General features: G+C 54.5%; 10 protein-coding genes across 10 annotated transcripts; 4 read left to right on the top strand and 6 right to left on the bottom strand.

Annotated features, from left to right (window-relative positions):
* Positions 1-220: 220 nt before the first annotated feature.
* CCOS01_15396 (cell wall anchored protein) lies at positions 221-2,505 on the bottom strand (the record flags this gene model as incomplete). The annotated part of the gene is made up of 4 exons (XM_060463535.1): positions 221-1,415; positions 1,476-1,736; positions 1,791-2,223; positions 2,310-2,505. The coding sequence occupies 4 exons, from the start codon at positions 2,503-2,505 to the stop codon at positions 221-223; spliced, it is 2,085 nt and encodes a 694-aa protein (XP_060306138.1).
* Positions 2,506-3,033: 528 nt separating this feature from the next.
* On the bottom strand, positions 3,034-3,165 carry CCOS01_15395 (uncharacterized protein; the record flags this gene model as incomplete). The annotated part of the gene is made up of 1 exon (XM_060463534.1): positions 3,034-3,165. One exon carries the CDS (start codon positions 3,163-3,165, stop codon positions 3,034-3,036), a length of 132 nt encoding a protein of 43 aa, XP_060306137.1.
* A 446-nt stretch (positions 3,166-3,611) lies between these two features.
* CCOS01_15394 (uncharacterized protein) lies at positions 3,612-3,761 on the bottom strand (the record flags this gene model as incomplete). Its single annotated transcript, XM_060463533.1, has 1 exon — positions 3,612-3,761. One exon carries the CDS (start codon positions 3,759-3,761, stop codon positions 3,612-3,614), a length of 150 nt encoding a protein of 49 aa, XP_060306136.1.
* Positions 3,762-4,111: 350 nt separating this feature from the next.
* CCOS01_15393 (uncharacterized protein) lies at positions 4,112-5,353 on the bottom strand (the record flags this gene model as incomplete). The annotated part of the gene is made up of 1 exon (XM_060463532.1): positions 4,112-5,353. One exon carries the CDS (start codon positions 5,351-5,353, stop codon positions 4,112-4,114), a length of 1,242 nt encoding a protein of 413 aa, XP_060306135.1.
* Positions 5,354-5,893: 540 nt separating this feature from the next.
* CCOS01_15392 (SYF2 splicing factor) lies at positions 5,894-6,826 on the top strand (the record flags this gene model as incomplete). The annotated part of the gene is made up of 1 exon (XM_060463531.1): positions 5,894-6,826. One exon carries the CDS (start codon positions 5,894-5,896, stop codon positions 6,824-6,826), a length of 933 nt encoding a protein of 310 aa, XP_060306134.1.
* A 565-nt stretch (positions 6,827-7,391) lies between these two features.
* CCOS01_15391 (NAD dependent epimerase/dehydratase) lies at positions 7,392-8,357 on the bottom strand (the record flags this gene model as incomplete). Its single annotated transcript, XM_060463530.1, has 2 exons — positions 7,392-8,175; positions 8,245-8,357. 2 exons carry the CDS (start codon positions 8,355-8,357, stop codon positions 7,392-7,394), a joined length of 897 nt encoding a protein of 298 aa, XP_060306133.1.
* A 1,098-nt stretch (positions 8,358-9,455) lies between these two features.
* CCOS01_15390 (YEATS family protein) lies at positions 9,456-11,278 on the top strand (the record flags this gene model as incomplete). Its single annotated transcript, XM_060463529.1, has 3 exons — positions 9,456-9,696; positions 9,756-10,322; positions 10,590-11,278. 3 exons carry the CDS (start codon positions 9,456-9,458, stop codon positions 11,276-11,278), a joined length of 1,497 nt encoding a protein of 498 aa, XP_060306132.1.
* Positions 11,279-12,312: 1,034 nt separating this feature from the next.
* Positions 12,313-14,470, bottom strand: CCOS01_15389 (mitochondrial distribution and morphology protein 34; the record flags this gene model as incomplete). The annotated part of the gene is made up of 2 exons (XM_060463528.1): positions 12,313-13,689; positions 14,204-14,470. 2 exons carry the CDS (start codon positions 14,468-14,470, stop codon positions 12,313-12,315), a joined length of 1,644 nt encoding a protein of 547 aa, XP_060306131.1.
* Positions 14,471-15,783: 1,313 nt separating this feature from the next.
* CCOS01_15388 (uncharacterized protein) lies at positions 15,784-16,128 on the top strand (the record flags this gene model as incomplete). Its single annotated transcript, XM_060463527.1, has 1 exon — positions 15,784-16,128. One exon carries the CDS (start codon positions 15,784-15,786, stop codon positions 16,126-16,128), a length of 345 nt encoding a protein of 114 aa, XP_060306130.1.
* A 191-nt stretch (positions 16,129-16,319) lies between these two features.
* On the top strand, positions 16,320-16,665 carry CCOS01_15387 (uncharacterized protein; the record flags this gene model as incomplete). Its single annotated transcript, XM_060463526.1, has 2 exons — positions 16,320-16,465; positions 16,533-16,665. The coding sequence occupies 2 exons, from the start codon at positions 16,320-16,322 to the stop codon at positions 16,663-16,665; spliced, it is 279 nt and encodes a 92-aa protein (XP_060306129.1).
* Positions 16,666-17,205: the final 540 nt, after the last annotated feature.

The raw sequence follows: 17,205 nt of genomic DNA, 5'->3' as shown, positions 1-17,205 counted from the left end.
ATTACTGAAATTCGCGTGATCATAATTCCATACCATCAACTCCAAGTGGGAATAGTGCCAGTAACAAGAATGAACAAACCAAAGAGGCAAACGCTAGACTCCTTCGACAGTACCACTATCCCATTCACCTCCATCTCTGGCCCGGTATTATCGTTGACAGACCAGGCTTCAGGCTAACTACAAAGAAACAGAATAACCCACGCGCCTGCAAAAACCAAACTCATCTGTTATAGTACGTCTGGTGTTCCTGCCTCGTACTCATCTCCGCACGGTCATCCGGGTCCGCACTGAGCTCCTGCGGCTCCTGCGGCGGCGGCTCGTGCCGTACCTCGGCCGCCGTCGGCTGCGGTGTCTTCTGGTCGCCCCTCGCCGGCGTGTACTCGGGCAACGGCGGGCTCACCCCGGTGGCGACCTGCACCATGCTCACCTGCGGCATCCACATGTTGCCGTGGGCGTCGTACTGCGGCTGATTTAGCAGCGTCGTCGTCTCAGGGAAGTACGCCTGCTGCGGCGGGTACGACGCCGTGGACGATATGTTTGTGAGCGTCGTCGTGCCCGCGAGAGCCGCTGGTGTAGTCGTGTATGACGGCTCGGAAGGTAGCTCTACCGGCGGGCCCATGTGCGGCGGCACCGTGTGCGCGGACATTGGGTGCGGTGATTGCGGATGTGCGGACAGGGGAGGAGGCGTGAATGGAGAAGGTCCGTATGGTGGTGAGTAAGGCGATGCCGCGGGTGGTGACCACGCTTCTGACATGCTCTGGGCGTGATATACGTGGCTTGGTCCTGGCGGCGATGCTCCGGTGTGGAATCGGTCTGACCGACGCTTACGGACCAGGAAGAAGCATCCCAAGGCGATGGCGCCGACTAGAACTGCAGCTCCTATCGCGATGCCAATGATGGCACCTGTAGATAGGCCTCCTGTGGGAGCAGGAGTACCGGTACTGCCGACATCTCTCGTCGGCGTACGGCTCGGAATACTGGCCGTGAGCGTGATGAGGAGGCTGACGTCGGTGTAGTCGAAACCAGCCGCCGGTGCAGTCTTTGTAGCGCCGCCGTTGCCGTTGCCTCCTACTACGGCAATGACTTCGTCCGGTACGGCGTATGTTGTCTTGTTGGGCTTGTATAACTCCCAGACAACCTTGCCGGCATTCTGTTTCCCGAGGTCCGCGTTGTGGGTTCCCCACTGCCCGGGCGAATCGCAGTCTTGGGAGAGCGGAAACGTGCCACCCGAGATAATCATTTGCGCACGGCCAGGTACGATGTTGCAGGACATTGAATGGTGAGGGTAGTCTCCTGTCCCGTTGCGGCCGATGGGGTACATCTTGATCCAGGTAAAGGTTGGGATCGAGAGGATGTAGAGATCGTCGAATCCCGCGCCCAGCACGCCTGGAACATTGGCGCCGCCGTACATGTAGCTGGAATATGTGTTAGATGGGTTGCAAATAGTGAGTATGGACATGAAGCAATGTACTCACATATTGTAGGACGACTGGTCTCCTGCCCAAGTTACGCCCGCGCAGAATCGTCGTCGCATTCCAGGAACATCACCTGAGGCTTTCTGCGTGTACCACTTGCTGCTGAGCACGTCGTATATGAATATCTGGTCCATGGGCTGGCCAATGGTAGAACTTCCATTGCCAGCCAGATCCTGTATGCCCCCAAAGTAGATGAGCATTCCGCCGTCTCCAGCGGGGATGTAATGCAGGCTGCCCTCGGCACGTCGTACATTGTCAGGACTTTGTAGGTGTTAGTATCATGTGCATTCGCTTGACCAAGGTTCCTCTCCTTACCCAGTGTTGTTGGCAAAGCTATTGGTATCCATGGTGTATCTCACCAAGCCGGTCGTTGCGACTGGCGGACCAGTGCCCCATCCAGGAACGGAGGCGTTGCTCAACCATCCACCATAGTAATATGCTTCGCCGCGCGTATCGACAGAGACTCCCGCGCCGTAGCTAACCTTTGATATCGAAGCCCCCGTACGAGATGGGCCGAAAGAATCCCATTGATTATTCAGGATATCATAGCCGTATAGGTTGAAGGGCATAGGCGATTCCCCCGCATTGCGTTCCCCGCCAAACAGATAGAGTCGCTTGTTGACATTGTCAGACCAAAGGGCACCGCCGGCGACGTTAGGAATTGATCCATTCTTGGAGAGATTGGCGTAAAGGGGGGGCATCCCCGAAGCCGTAGATGAAGACAGATCTTGGTATAGAAGCCATGTATCTGAACAGGGTGTTAGTGGGAACTGAATGTTGCCATTGGATGAAAAAGGAGACGGGACTGCAGGTGTGATTTTTGAGGTGATATACTTGAGTAGTTGGCTGGAAAAGATGAAAGTGGATTCCAATTCACAAGGCCGCCATCGATAAAGAGCTTGTTATCGACGACAGCGGTCTGGTGCCCAAAGCGACGGCAAAAGTCGTTGACCGGATCATTCTGCGCCAAAGTTGATGCCGGGAGCAAGGCCAGGGCCAAAACCGTCAACAAGGGGCTAGAGAATGCCATTCTGTGCGGTGATCCGCGATCCGTGTTATCTTCCCGCCAGCGGTATGTCGATCCTGATCTATCCGCGGACCAGGTTCCTGGTGATACTCGACCCTCAGTCGGAAAGGATCATGCGCATAACGTGTGAAGATGAGCAAAGGGAGTGGACAGTCGGCTAATTGAGAGTTGATTGATCGAGATCTCCCACTTTTATGTATGTCTCGGGAGGTGGAAGTGGGCTACTTGACGACTGCAAGGCAATGATCGTCTGGTCTGATACCTTGGTCTAAACAGTGGAATGTGATAAAATTACGGAATTTCTAAAAAGTTGAGATGAAGAAAATGGAAAGAAGGTAACGTAACGATGGTAGATCAGTCTTGACAGGACATTGACTATCACTTCACTCGAGAACGAAGGACGAAGGGAAAAGGAAAGTTCAAACAAAGACAAGAACGGGGGAGGGGCCTCTCGAAGAATGGGAAAGATAGAGAAAACAGAGTTTGGGCTTGTCAACATATCGGGCTTGTTGACAAGCACCAGCGGCAGCGTCAGAGACATTTCTGATCTGCAGCGTCCGGACCAGGCCGGATCCAGACGAGCTGGCGGGGGCTCCGTTCCAGACCAGAGGCGGACGGGTGAGGGAGCTGGACTCCTAGTCCGAGGTCTGGAGCGCCACGCATCGAGATGGTTCGCTTTGCCAAGTACCTGTTGCTCTGGTCTCCTGCTGAAGTTCAATCCAGAGGTAGAGCAGATCATGCGTGAGTTTACGGGGCTTTGCGGTAACCCCAAGGTGGTTCTTTTGGTGGGCTCGCCTCTTGTTTTGGTTGTATTTTCATGGTTTGTAAAACACGAAAGTTAGAAATACCACTTAGAGCGTGCTATCCTGTGTTGAAATTGTTAGCAACCTTTACCCTTGGCGAGACGGAGACAGCTTACAGGTATCAACTATGGTGAGCCAGTGGATGCCCGGCACGCCGGATTTACAGAAGAACACCATGGCTCCTGCTGACATACAGCACTGATCCATCATCTGCTAGAAAATTGATGCAGAAGCATAGCGAAATGTAGCGTATCGGAGACAATGGAGAGTGGCAGCACCAGCTTGACACGAACACGGCGCAGGATGTTATGTGCAGTTGGACGGAATAGGGAAGCGCTTGAGCTTGGCTTGTCCTGACTTGGACTGTAGACCCAATGGAATGGCAGGATTAGCGGGACTTGGCTCAGCTTGCTCGAGACTAGTCTCCTCTGGGTTGGAAACTTCAGCAAGCCACATGGCATTTGAGTCCGCGTTCGCATGCAGGCATGACAGGGCTGAATGGGGAGAGGCGCTGTCAAAGGAGGCTTGCGGATTCGTATGTTAGCTAGGCATCATGTGAGAGTAGAGGTGCTGGCATACGATGAGCAAGTCATTGTGCAAACCAGACGTAAAAGGTACGCGTCTTGGCCCACGTGGGGTGTTATGCAGCACAGCAATGAAGTTGAGTAATTGAAGTTGAAATTTGCGGGGATTGATATATATCTCCACCGCTTCCCAACCTCGATGTTGGTCTGACTTCTCTCAGCCCACTCAATGTTTGTACAGCATACATCCATTACTTTGGGACCTGCTTCCTTCAGGTAGCCCTAATTTTGTTCCGCCAAGACATGAGGTGTCCTATTCATAGACGAAGGGTATTTTGGGTCGGAAGCAACGCGATGTAACAACTCCGCCAACTGTTCCTTCAACCCTTCGTCCTCCGGATGGTGATGCGCAACGACCTTGAAGGAAGCAGCGCTGTCCTCCCCCAAACCCTCTCCGAGTAGACGGCGAACTATGTCTCCAGAACGGTCCACATCTGGGAAGCGCCTTCTGTTGTCCCAGCATCGAATAAGCGCCTTGACCGCAGTCTTGACATCAGAAGCAGATGAGCCCTCACCAACCCAGTGACCCTCTTTCAGCCCAAGCTTGAGATATCTCGATACTGCCGGTAGCTGAAACGCCTTGGCCGAGATGATCAGACAGATACCACAGAGATCAGGACTAACAGGTAGACCATGCTGTCTCTGGAGAGCAAAGATGCTGTTAATAAAGGGAAGGAGGTCGATGAAGGGCCGTAACCTGGGTGGCTTGGTGAGGAGCCGAGATAACACAAAAGCAATATCCCGATCCGCGTTGTGAATGAGCTGAAATCCCTTCTCCCCATGCTGAAGTAGAAACTGCAGGTAGCGCTGAAGGCTCTGGAGATCTTCCAGTCGTCGAATAAATGCTCGAGTTTCCCGTTGGCGCTTTAGTGGTAAAGAAGCCGTGGTGGGCCTTCGTTGGAGCAACCAGCTCAAGAAGTTCTTATCGTCTCGAAGCGAGGTCAATGGAATTGCGTTCTTCGAAGCAACCGACTTCAGATCACACCAAGCATCATTCTGATGTGGTTTTTCCTCCGTTAGGCGAATCTGGGTTTGCGGACCGACTCGCGAGTCGCCTTTCAGAGCGGCCGTCATGATGTCGAGATCTGTGACCTGCCAGTGCTGATACCAAGGATGGCTGACGCTGACCTTGGCAAATTTTTCGCTGTCACGCTGGCGTTCATACTCAAAGTGCTTGATCCGTTGCCACGTGGCGTCGACAATGGAGTTCTGCTCCCATTTCTTCCTCTGAGTCTGCATCTCATCTTTATCGTATGGCCGTGCGATTGGGTTGTCCCAGCTGTCCAGGTCGAGAACCACCTCTGGCACCTCGAAGGGCCGCCATGAGTATGGGACTAGCGGCTCTGCCGGCCTCTTCTTTTCGTGAACACGCGGCCGTTGTAGCCGAGCCAGCGATGGCGCCGTAGTGTGCAAGCAAGCAGTTGCACTTCTGCGAGAGACGCCTGCGGCTCTCAGTGGCCGCATGACTGAGGTGTATGGCGAATTAGTCTTCGATAAGCTTCGGTCACCTTCAGAGGCTATTCACGGACACGCGAGCGTTGCTCAGAAAAGTCGTCTGATCCTGGGGAGCCGCATACTGAGAGGGGGCGCGTCAAGGTAACGAGATGCAAGGGCACTCTCGGCGCAGGGGTGTTGGGGCAACGACAGGGATGACCCGGCCGCACAGCCACGGGTGTTTCTTGCAGGAGTCCGTTACCCGTATGGATCCTGCGGGGGAGCGGTGGTGGGTCGATCTATTCTTCCGACCTTCAGCCACATAGGCCATACCCATCAGCCACACGGATCGATAAGGCACCCAGACTGTGGCGGCGGTACCTATCGGAGAAACGTCGGTCGAGTCGCACTTGAACATCCATTATCGTCCCCCAATGAGATCCCACTTCTTCGTCACTTTACTTCACATCACCATACAACCACCAAAATCATACATCGCGATTCCTGAACAACCCACATCTACACATCTTGCGACCGGCAACACCTTAGACGATTCGCAACACATCCAGAATGCCTCCTTCCAAGAAGAGAAAGACGAATATGGGTACCGCCGCCAAGGAGGAAGCCAATACTGCAGCGCCAGCAAAATCTGTCGCGCCTGAAGAGACCAAAGCAACGGAACCTAGCACGATCACGAAAACCGCATCCGCGACAGCAGAAACCGCAGCAGCACCACCACAGCCCACGGCGGAAGATGCCGCGGCAAAATCACAGGACCGTTTGGCGCGCTTCAAGGCCCTCAAAGCCCGCGCTAAGAACTCGTCCGACCAGAATTTGAAAGAGGCGACGCTCGAATCACAACGTCTCGCATCAGACCCCAGCCAGCTGACGGCGATCCACCGCAAGCAGGCCGTCGCTTCGCAGAAGCTACTCAAGGCCGACATTGAGGACGCTGGTGGCGACTTTGAGCGGAAGCGCGCCTGGGACTGGACGATTGACGAGAGCGAGAAGTGGGATAAACATGTGAAGAAGAAGGAGGCGCACCGCGACAACAACGCATTCCAAGATTACACTGCCGAAAGCAACAAGGTGTACAAGCGCCAGCTGAGGAATATTGCCCCCGACATGGAAAAGTACGAAAAGGACAAGATGGCGGCTATCGAGCGCGCCGCTGCTTCGGGCGGCCTCGATATTGTTGAGACCGAGGATGGTGAGCTCATCGCGGTGGATAAGGACGGGTCTTTCTACTCGACAGCCGACTCAACCACATTCGCACAGAATAAGCCGGACAAGGCGGCAGTGGATCGGCTGGTGGAAGACCTTAGGAGGGCGGAGGCGAACAGACTCAAGAAGAGAAAGGACCGCATGGCACAGAACGGCGACGACGGTGACGTGACGTACATCAACGAGAAGAACAAGCAGTTCAACCAGAAGCTGGCGCGCTTCTACAATAAGTATACTGCGGAGATTAGGGACAGCTTTGAGCGAGGAACCATGATTTAAGCGCTGGCGTTTGGGATAAATTGGGATGCTCTTGCGTTCAGAGACCTGTTTAATGTACCTGCATAGTCCGGCTAGGAATCTAAAGAGTAACGGTGCTAACCGTACGTTCCTTCCAACTTTCATCCGATCGCCTTTCCCCGTTGCCAGAATATACACCCGAATAACACAGAGGGAAGCCCTTATACCCCCCCTCAAATCCATTCCCGTCACCAGCCAGCAGGCACCCGTCTAGGTCGACGGGCCAGGTCAAACTGGCTGGGTGGGGGAGTGGTTAATGGTCAACAATCTATACGCCAACCAGCCTACTCGACGACAGGCTTAGCGAGTACCCGAGTTCGAATCCCAGCATGAGCACCAAGAGATGTAGCCACACCGGTGGTGAACTCTTTTTTTCGTCTTGCGGGTTAATTGATACCTTGGGTTTGGCTTACGAGGACAGAGGTAAAGTCTACTTGATCTGCTCTAGAGATCAAGGTTGGAGGATGGCTTTTCAATCCATTTCAAGGCTTCGCATTGGAGGATGGTACAGTCTATGGCATATTACAAATACAATCTTCTCAATACATCAGAGCATCGTTTTCCTCCAGCCCTTGGTTGCCAACTCCTCAAGCTCGGGAACCTCAATCGGGCCCTGAACCTTAATGTCATCAAGTGCTTCCACCACTGCTTCCGCGACGGTCTCGACCGGCAGAGGCTTCACGCCGCTCGCGCCCATGAATCCGCTCAACACGCCACCGGTCAGTCTGTTGAACAGGGCACCGGCGCCCGTCATGGCGGCCAGGGGCAGCGTGAACTTCCTCGAACTGTCGTACATGAAGGGCGGCCTCGGGAAGATGCCCCTCATCCGCGGGAACTCGCTGGCGATGGTGCTCTCGGCCTCGCGCTTGGTGGTGATGTACCGCGCGGGGAGGACGGGCGCCCCGCCAGCGGCAGAGACGTAGACAAAGGCCTTTGCATCCTCAGCGTTGGCCTGCTTGGCCAGGGCGATGGCGCTATCGCGGTTCATGACCTCGTAGGAGAACTGGTCCTTCGGGTTGGGCGGCTTGAGGTCCGCCCCGGGGCCGCCGCCCGGCTCGGCGGAGGTCTTTAGGGGGTCGACGCCGCGGTCTTTGACGGGGGCGAAGGCCTTTTGCAGGCCCGAGACGGGGGACTCCTGGCCCGAGACGACGCCCTTGTAGTCTGCTTCGAGGAGGATGCCCATGCTGTGGACGACGAAGTCGGCGCCCTTGAGGAGGGGCGCGTAGGTTACTGGGCTGAGCATGTCGGCGCGCTCCCAGGAGACTTTGTGTGACCATTGGGGAGGGGATGGTGATGAGGTCACGGCGGACCATTTGGGCTCGCCTGAGCGGCTGTGGGGAGGACGTGTTAGCGGGGATGAAGGGAGAAACATGAGATTGGTTCACGAGGAGGATGAGTACCTGATGGATGTGACGTCCCAGCCCCTGGCGACGGCATACTTGCAGATTCTTGACCCGAGGAAGCCGTTGCCGCCGCACACTACGAGCTTCTTCGCTACGGCTGAGGTTGACATGATGAGAGTGTGACTGAATGAAATGAACGGGACGATGTATGAGATGAGAGTGACCCAGGCAACCAATTAGATGAGAACCAGCACTAATTGGAGGTGACAAAGTGCAGTGAGACGAAAGGAGAGAGTGAGCCGGATCGACGGTGATGGAGTCAAATTGAAATGCCGACCGGGTTCGGCGCTAGGTGATTGCCAGATTTCTTCCGAAGGTGGTTCGATGCCGTTCCGGACGCGGATGGAAAGCTCAAAAAAGTCATGAAATCATCACCCGTCCGGAAGCTGCCCCAGCTACCCAGCTCCCCAGTTAAAACCTGTCAGGGGTCCTTCCCTATGATGCAGGCTGAGGTGCTGCAGGTGCTGCACCAACTAAAGAGTTGCAGCTAGCTACAGGGGTTGGAGGGGCAGTTCTTCCCCCAAGCTCCCCATTGGCTCGAGATTCGATGTGCGCGATGGTGGCTGCACCTTCCACTGTTTCCAGCTTACCTTACCTTACCTTACCTACCTTGATACTGCCCAAACTAGAAGAGGCTCCAGAGATCGGAGATGACTTCGTAATCCAAGAAGCAGTCGAAATAAATCACAGAAAATTCAAAGTACTACAAGATTATAAAGGTCGAATCATTCTGTGTTCCTGTCACCATTGAGTGGTGCTCGCTTCGTTACCCTTCACACAAGGAGATCGACCCTCGATAGCAATGTTTAAAGACTTATAGACCGCTGCTTCCTGGATTTAACACTGAGGTGATCGAGGTAAGAATACCTGGGAACTTTGCGGGCAATCACGCAGTGCAAGGAACATTAAGTCCTTGAAGGTAACGTACGGAGTAGGCACGGCGCAAAGGGTCTCTTCGGCAGGGGCTGACCCGAGAGAGACGGTCATTGTTGGCTGGTTTACTGGATGCCCCACTTCAAACTTTGGCGTAAGGCTGTCGACGCCAGGAACCATTTTCTTACCATTTTCTTGCCGTCTTAGCTTGCGGTCCATTTTCGACAACACCCAAATCTCCCCACTACATCCTCACAAACTTACTCAGGCACTCTCATTGGGCATTGACCAGAACGCATCGCATCACCCGAGCAACACTTATCTAACCCATCAATATGGCGCCGCCCAGCAGCCTCGGCAAACGCGTAAAGGGTACACAGATTAAACGACCCTTCATTTACGGCACGACCGCCCGACCCTTCGACCCCGAATCCAACCCCAAGCCGGAAGGCGTACCGGCAGATCACACCCATTCATGGGAGGTCTTTGTCAAGGCCATCGACGATATCGACATCACGTACTGGATTCGGAGAGTGCAGTTCAAGCTACACGAGTCCATTCCTAACCACGTTCGCAGTAAGTTGCCCTTGCACCGAGTCCTGGCGCAATCATGCGCTTGCTAAACCACCACTCAGTGATCGACGGCGAACCGGGCAAACCGTTCCTTATCCAAGAAACCGGATGGGGAGAGTTTGAAATCACCATCAAGATCTACTACGCGACCGAGTCGGGAGAGAAACCTCAGACGCTGTACCACAACCTGCGTCTTCACCCATACGGACGGACCGACGCCGAGAAGGAGCAGATGCTGCGACAGAACGACGGCGAGATCCGCGCTTGGGCCTACGACGAACAGCTTTTCAACGAGCCGTACGAAGCCTTTTACGAAGTGCTCACCTCCGGTGCTCATCCCAAGGGCCACACAGTTGGCAAAGGAGGCAAAGGCAAGAACAAACCGATCCCGGCCTTGCCAGAGAAGACATCAAACGTCCAGGTGGCGTGGGAGCGCAGCGCACTGCTGCCCGCCGTCAACAAGCCTGGCCAGCCGTTCAGTCTCGAGACAGAGCAGATCGAGGTCAAGAAGCTCAAGGAGGCCGAGACCACGGCCAAGGGAATGGCCAAGCAGCAGCTGGAGATTCTCAAGGAGAAGGAGGCCCAGCTGGCTGCGCTAAAAGCAGAGAACGCTGCTGCTGCTACGGCCGGTTAGGAACCGCCCAGTGTAGCAGCTAGAAGACCTGCTCGTAAGGTGGCTGTCGCGTCCCATCTACTTGCCTTGTCCAAGGACGAGGAGAGGCTCAAACGCGTCAAGGCAGAGTTGGAGCTCATTAGCCAGCGTGTCTAGGAGCACAGAGCCTACCAACCGTCTAACGACACGGTGCTGACTCTGCGTCTGGCATTCTTATTGATATCGGTTGCATTACTCTTGCGAACTCGGTCCAAGCAGGATTACTTTTGCGCAATGTATCGAGATCAACCCAGGCTGCGAGGCGGCGGCGATGATACGGAAGACGATGAGATGGACTGTGGCAGCTCGCCCATCCGCCATCAACAGGAACCACGCTTTAGAACACCAAGCCCCAGGCGTAACAACAACATGGATACCGCCATGACCGATGGCGAACAGCAGTGGCCAGCAGAGCCTCCTGGAGCCCCGAGATGGCATCGAGATGAGAATGATTATCGGAATAGGCCAACGCAGGCGTTAGCGGCTGGCGTCGCGGGCTCGACAAACCCTCATGTGGAGGTCAACCATGGTCCTGGGATTGGCACGTCAGACACCGGACTAGGACAAACATATTGTCTCTTCCACTCAAACTACTCCGCGTCGGCGCGCTCCCAGTGTCGACTGGTACCGAACAGTAGCCTCGAAGAGATGTACAACTGCGGTAGCCAAGTTCAAGAGCCTGCCCCACCGACAAGGGTCGACGCAATCGCAGACACGATGTCGATGCATTCTCAGACGAGCAGGGACGAGCCAGATGTACAGATGTCGGACGATACTTCGAGTCAGTCTACGATACTGAGTCCTCCTCCGGCGCCGCCCGGCGTACAGGTGGGAAAGCGGAAAGCATCACCGGAAGCAGAACTGCCCGAGAAGAAGAGGTCAAAGGACGAGGGTCCGACTGGTGGGCCGGACGGTGGACAGGGCTATCTCTGACAGCAAGGCTAGCACCAGGCATCCATACATACATATTTTCATGACAGCGCAGATGGCAGGGAGCCTTGCTTCGACTGTGGAGTTACAAAAACGAGCGATAAAAGCACGGTCCGGCGGTGAACAAAAAGTTATACCTCACATGCAAGTTAAAGCGGTGTGAACAACGAAATGCATAGAAGATGGGAGTTTTTTGATTTCTTCAGACATGCCTAAAATTGACATGCGTCTAAGCGCCGTGAAACTCGTCTTGTGAGCCAGTGCCTGAAATAGTAATTTTGATCGCAAGTGACACAAAAAATGGATATCCACGATATTTCCGTCTTCCATCAACGGCGTTCCTCCTCTTTCAATCAATCAAAATCTGTGATGGGCGATTTCCAAGCAAGCCCAATTCCCTTCTTTCCCATGTGTTGTTGTACACACCAGCTCTACCCATCCGATCCATCGAGGTGTTCGGTGGGGATGATTCGCGATACGATATTTCTGAAATGACAAAGGAAAAAAAAAGTTGTGATGGTTGTGATGTGTTCTGTATAAATCAGCCCGCCTCGTTGGCGAGCTATTTGGGGTGGTGTAGTATACCGATGACTTTTATGACTCCGAGGTAAAACAGCCGCCCTTTTTTTCTCGTAAAAAAGGGAAAATCAACTGTTCGGTCGTGGCGTCATCGTGTAAACTAGCGTGGTTGGTTGGCCTCTGTCTTCATCCCAACCCGAGAATCCAAATATGTAATCAGAGTGAGGCCGTTTCTCTCTGATCCATTCCCATTCTTTTTTGTATGATACCCGGTATCCCCCTTTGTTTCCCTTTCAACGCCATGTGATATGTACACATTAACACTAATAGCAAAATGGACAAATGGATGTACCATTGTCGTCCATGGTTAAAAAAACAAAACCAAAAAGTTGAGGAGTTTCCCCTAACGCCATGCGAGGAGGAAGTGATGGAACAGATGGAAAGGAGATGCAGTCCAGCAAAGTGGATGTATGGTGATTTTGCACAATTTGTACAATCACCTGTGGTAAACAGGTGATTTAAGTTGATGCTTCGTAGGCCGGGGGCGGGACGTCTTCCCGCTCGTCCCAGAGGTTGGGGTGGCGGCTCTTCTCATCGTAAACGCGACGAGCGATTTCGCCAGCCATCTTCATGATCCAAGCCTGCTCATATACAGATGACGGCTCGGATGGCACGCCCTGGCGCGGCTTCTCCGCGGCGGCCTTCTCGTTTTGGGCTTGGGGCGTAACGGCGGGTTCGGACTCGCACGCGGTGTCCAGTTTGATAGGCACACTAGCACCATCCTGGGGCGCCGTGTAAAACTCCGGCTGCAAAGGAGGTCGAGAGGGCAGCCGCGTTCTCTCCAGAGGGCCGAAGCGAACCTTGCTAGGGGTCGATTCTGCCAGATTCGCCAACGCTTCCTCCTCCTCGATGTCTTCAGCGATGGAACTGGTCATGAGAGGCTCAGTTGAGGGACCGGCGACAGACGCAGAGTCGGATGCCATTTCTGAATAAGTCTCGCTGCCCTCGGGAGTCTCGCCAACTTGACTCTTTGAGCGTCGGAGGTTGACCACTCTTGTCTTCTTCTTGCGACCAGCGTACGACTTTGACCGGATACCGGCACCCAAGGACAGACCAGTAGTGGCCGAGCTGAGGCTCACCATTGACGGTCTGGACGGAAGGTGGCCATGAGCGGCGCTGCCAGTATCGGAGAAAGTGTACGTGGTAGACGTTCCATGGAAGGAGTTGGTCTTGGACAAGCTAGGCGTTGCTGTCGGTGGGGTGCTAGTCGGCTCGGACACCGCAGGTCCTGTCCAGGCACGGAACACGACATCACGAATGCCCGGGGTGAACAGAGAGAATGTGCGGTGGGAGTCGTTCAGCGCAGCTAGTCTCAAGAGGTTCTTCTGGGAGAAGAGCGACTGGACTTCCGGGCCGCCTTCGAGAGATAATGAGGAAACCTCATTGGCGTCGAGAAGATTTCCATTCGCATCAACGGGATCCAGAGGAGGGCTCGCCAAGGGATCAACTTCAGCTTCTTCCTCATCCTCCTTGGGTGCCTCTTCCTCCTTTGGCAGAGCATCGGGACACCACAAGCGCAAAGAAAGCCGGTGGATAATGGCGGGGAGCTCGTCCATCATCAAATTTCTTAATTGGGACTCGATAGTGCGCTGTAGATAATCGCGCACGAATGGGATCGAGTCAAAGGTCGAGGAGACCTTGAGCGACTCGAGCGGGTCATTGCGGAAGACCAGGGTCAACCCCTTTTGCCGTGAGAAGACTAGGATAATGAAGGCTGAAAGCTTGATCTCAGAGAGCGTTATTGACAGCGGAATTGTAAGACCCGATGCGGCGGCCAGTGGCTGCGGCGATGTGAACCCCGGCTTGGACGACAGGTAGGTGTTCATTGGATTTGCCTATTTGTTGATATATTAGCATTGCTATGACGCACGTGCATTTTGGGGGGCAGCCGAAGGTAGTAACATGGGACGCGGATCCCGGCCAGGTAATTTCGACTTCAATGCAAGCACACGGGTAGGAAAGAAATGTTTGGTGAGGGAAAAACAAACGCCAGGGTGAATGGGGTAACGATAGCGGGAAGCATCTGAAAAACTAGAAATGATTGTGGTTGGTGAAATGATGATGTTTTCGGGGGGAAAGCATCACTGGGTGCTGTCTCGGCTTTCCGATGGGGGCCCCCAGGGCATTCCAGACGCTGGTATGGGAGTCATGTTCGCGACGCAGAATTGATCTGGCGCACTGCGATAACGACTGGAACGGGAATTATTCCGAACTCGTGAATGTGATGTCGTGGTGCAGGCATTGGCGAGCTTGTTGCGGCGGCGGCTGCGAACCCGAGCTTCGCCTCTGGAGTTTGCGTGCAGGGAGGTACCTGCGGAATAGAGGGAACGAAAAAAAAAAGCAGCATACCTGAACCCTCGTTTTCAAGGTCAAGAAGGCGTCGCCCGAATAGCACATTTTGAATATACCGCGAAATCGGTCCTCGGCAATGTCGCCAATCTCTAATATTTCCAATTCCGGGGGCACGGAGCCCAAGTTGAACTCGGTAACGAGGATGTCATCGACGATAATCGGAGGCTTCGGGTTCTTGTTCAGGGCGGTCGTGAGCAGCTCTCGTGCGCGCTGGTAGAACTCTGCGTCGGCCGTGAGAGGCGACCAGTTGAAGTTGAAGGCCATGTTGAAATGGCTTTAGCTGCGGCCAACCATCGAAGAGCAAGGTGATGCAGGCCGGTCGGCCGAGGGTCGATAGGGAGAGACGGATGAGTTGGTGATGTCAGGTACGGTGCTTCGGGATCAATGACGAAAGGTTTGCGTCGATATCGGGTTCGAAGGCAGTACAAATAGTAGAACGGACTCGTTGAGGAGCAGGTGCAATTAGATGATATAGTCCGGGGAAGAGAGAGTTGGATGGTCTGGGGAGAAGGCGGAGGGATAATGAGGGTGGGAGGTGTCGGGATGAAGATCAAGCTCGTGGTGCTTGTTTGTGTGGTAGAGAGGAAATGGAGGTAGGTAGAGTGCGGTGCGTGGGAGGCGTGCGTTTTCCAGCGAATGACGCTGGTTGTATGTACGGAGTGCCTAGGCAAGGTGCCTATCTCCTTCTCCTTCTTTCGCTGTTCGGGAAGCAGAGGGAATACTCGGAGCTAAGTGGTGCGTGCGGTGCCGATGCAGCATTAGCGCGAATTTTTGCAAAAAATTGTGCCGGCTGTTTTTTTTTTTTTTTCTTTCTGCTGTTTTGCTTTGGCTGTGTTCTGACTGGGTGGATGACCAGGTGCTGTGACAGATGCGACTCCCCTTTGCTGGGGCTGGCTCCTGCGAGTGTCGCGTGTGGTGCGGGAAAGGGTCACTGGGCGGGGCCACCAAGAGGCAGGAGCGTGTGAGCGTCCACTTGAGCGCGTCCCAGCTTTGGAAGGGTCGGGTGGGCATTACCTTTGGTACCTACCCTCTACCTCGAAGTATTCCGTCCAGGAGGTACCTACCTTACCTCCAGTTCCTCCCACCGAGAGGACTCCAGTTTTCCACTGCAACGGCCTGCAGCGTGACGGGCGCCCCAAGCCACGGCCGGCTCCCGTTGAAAAAGGAGGAAGGACTCAGAACCCAGGACCTGGAGTGGGAAGGGAAACGGTGGGTCCACCCTCTCAGTGCAGGACCCAAGAGTCAAGACTCCAGAGTTCGCTGCAACCTCACCCTGCTTCTGCGTGGACACACTGGAGATTCACATTCACTGCCACGCTGGGCACCATCAACGGCTAATGATATGATATGCTATGCGCCGGATGTACCTAGTGCCGCTGGCCTGGTTGGTTCATTTGCATATTTGCTTGTGAAGTTGCAACAGAGCCGGAGGTTCGCAGATTAGCGGTTATGCGAGTCACTCGAGGACCTCCAATTCCATCGGCCGCGCAAGGTACCTAGCTTACGGATACCGAATGCTATCGAAAGTCCCGAGGTACGGTACCGGTAACACGAATGACCACCTTGAACATCAAGAGATGCGCCAGACGAAGCCTGCACCAAGGCACCGGAACCAAAAGACGGTGGACGATTTAGAGTTGTACCCTCGTTTCCACAAGCGCGGCGAACCATCTGGGGAATCGAATCAAATCGAGTATCCCAAAGAACTCTTCAGCAAGATCTGGGCTGGCCGACACTTCAGCCCTTTGGATCCCGCCCTAGTCGGGGTGGAAAGCCCGCTTCCAAGGTGCCATTGCGTCTTTTTGCTCTCTGGCTGTTGGTCCGTTGCTGCCCGGGGGCCGATCACGAGCTGGCTTGTCAGCAAACATGGGACGATATCGAAAGACAGGTGCTGGATGTGGTCCGACATCAGGATACTCTAATGCGAAAAGCATAACCTGACAGCCAGGTATTCTGATAATTGCCAGAAATGCAGGGCCTGCTTCTTCTGCCTGTCCCTTTTGGGAGCTTGCCCATGCCTGAAGGCTGGATTTGGCAAACAAGATGACATGGTCTTATTCAATCCATCTGGAGCCATGCGACAAGGGAATCCGTCATATCAGCATCCACAGTGATGCCCCTCGGTTTGCAGAGAGACACGAACAATCCGGATACAAAGTCTTGTCGCCGGGCCGGGCTGAGCAGGGTTGACTGGGCAGAAGATCATATCATCGCGGCGCTCGAATCGCTCTCGGGTCCAACATCCTGTCCGATTTGCCGGTCAGTGCCCCCATCCCTGCCATGACTGATCTTACCCTATTCTTTCTTGACTGCTTCTAATTATCAGGTTTACTTCCATTCTCTGGACTCTGGAGTCTGCCATCGCGTGTCTCCCGTCCAATGTCTCGTTCTCCTCGAACTTTCCCCTCCTTCTCTCCGCGGACCTTGGACCCATCATTCCTTCAGTCCCAGGTCATTGAACGCTTCTCCGCAATGCCCCGCTCTTCGGGGGAAAGGAGCCAACGGGCGACGCCAGCAAGGAAGAAAACGACGCAATGCGCCCTAGGCTTTCTGAGCCTCCGAAGTCCAGCCTACTACGTACCTACCTACTTCGTGCTACTCTGGGAGTCTAGGGAGTGCCTTAGGTAAGTACGTGCAAGGTATCCAAAGATGTCCCGCCGGGCGGGGTAGGCGCTGACACGAAGCGGGCAAGCCGCGAACCTGCCCGTCCATTCACGCGCTGTATAGGCCAATCTTCGGTCGTGCTCCGGCTCAGTCCGGCCGAAGAATCGCGCGTCGCCAATGCTGCACCCAATCGTGCCCTCTTTCTTTTTCCCCTCTGGCTGCATTGGATCAGCATGGGGGGCTTTAGCTCGATAGCCGCACTCACGTCAAGCATGTGGGTTTGACGCGCGCGCCGTGCCAGTCATCGCAAGCATTGGATGAGGAGTTCCTGCTAAGACATCTGGGTCCTCTGGAATCCTGGGTTCCATCTCTACAACCGCACATTGAAGAAGAAA

The sequence above is a fragment of the Colletotrichum costaricense genome (genome assembly GCF_030867565.1).
Source record: "Colletotrichum costaricense strain IMI 309622 chromosome Unknown Scaffold_23.1, whole genome shotgun sequence".
Classification (NCBI taxonomy): Eukaryota; Fungi; Ascomycota; class Sordariomycetes; order Glomerellales; family Glomerellaceae; genus Colletotrichum; species Colletotrichum costaricense.
Note: the sequence above shows the minus strand (reverse complement) of the source record. Positions and strands in the feature narration are given on the sequence as shown.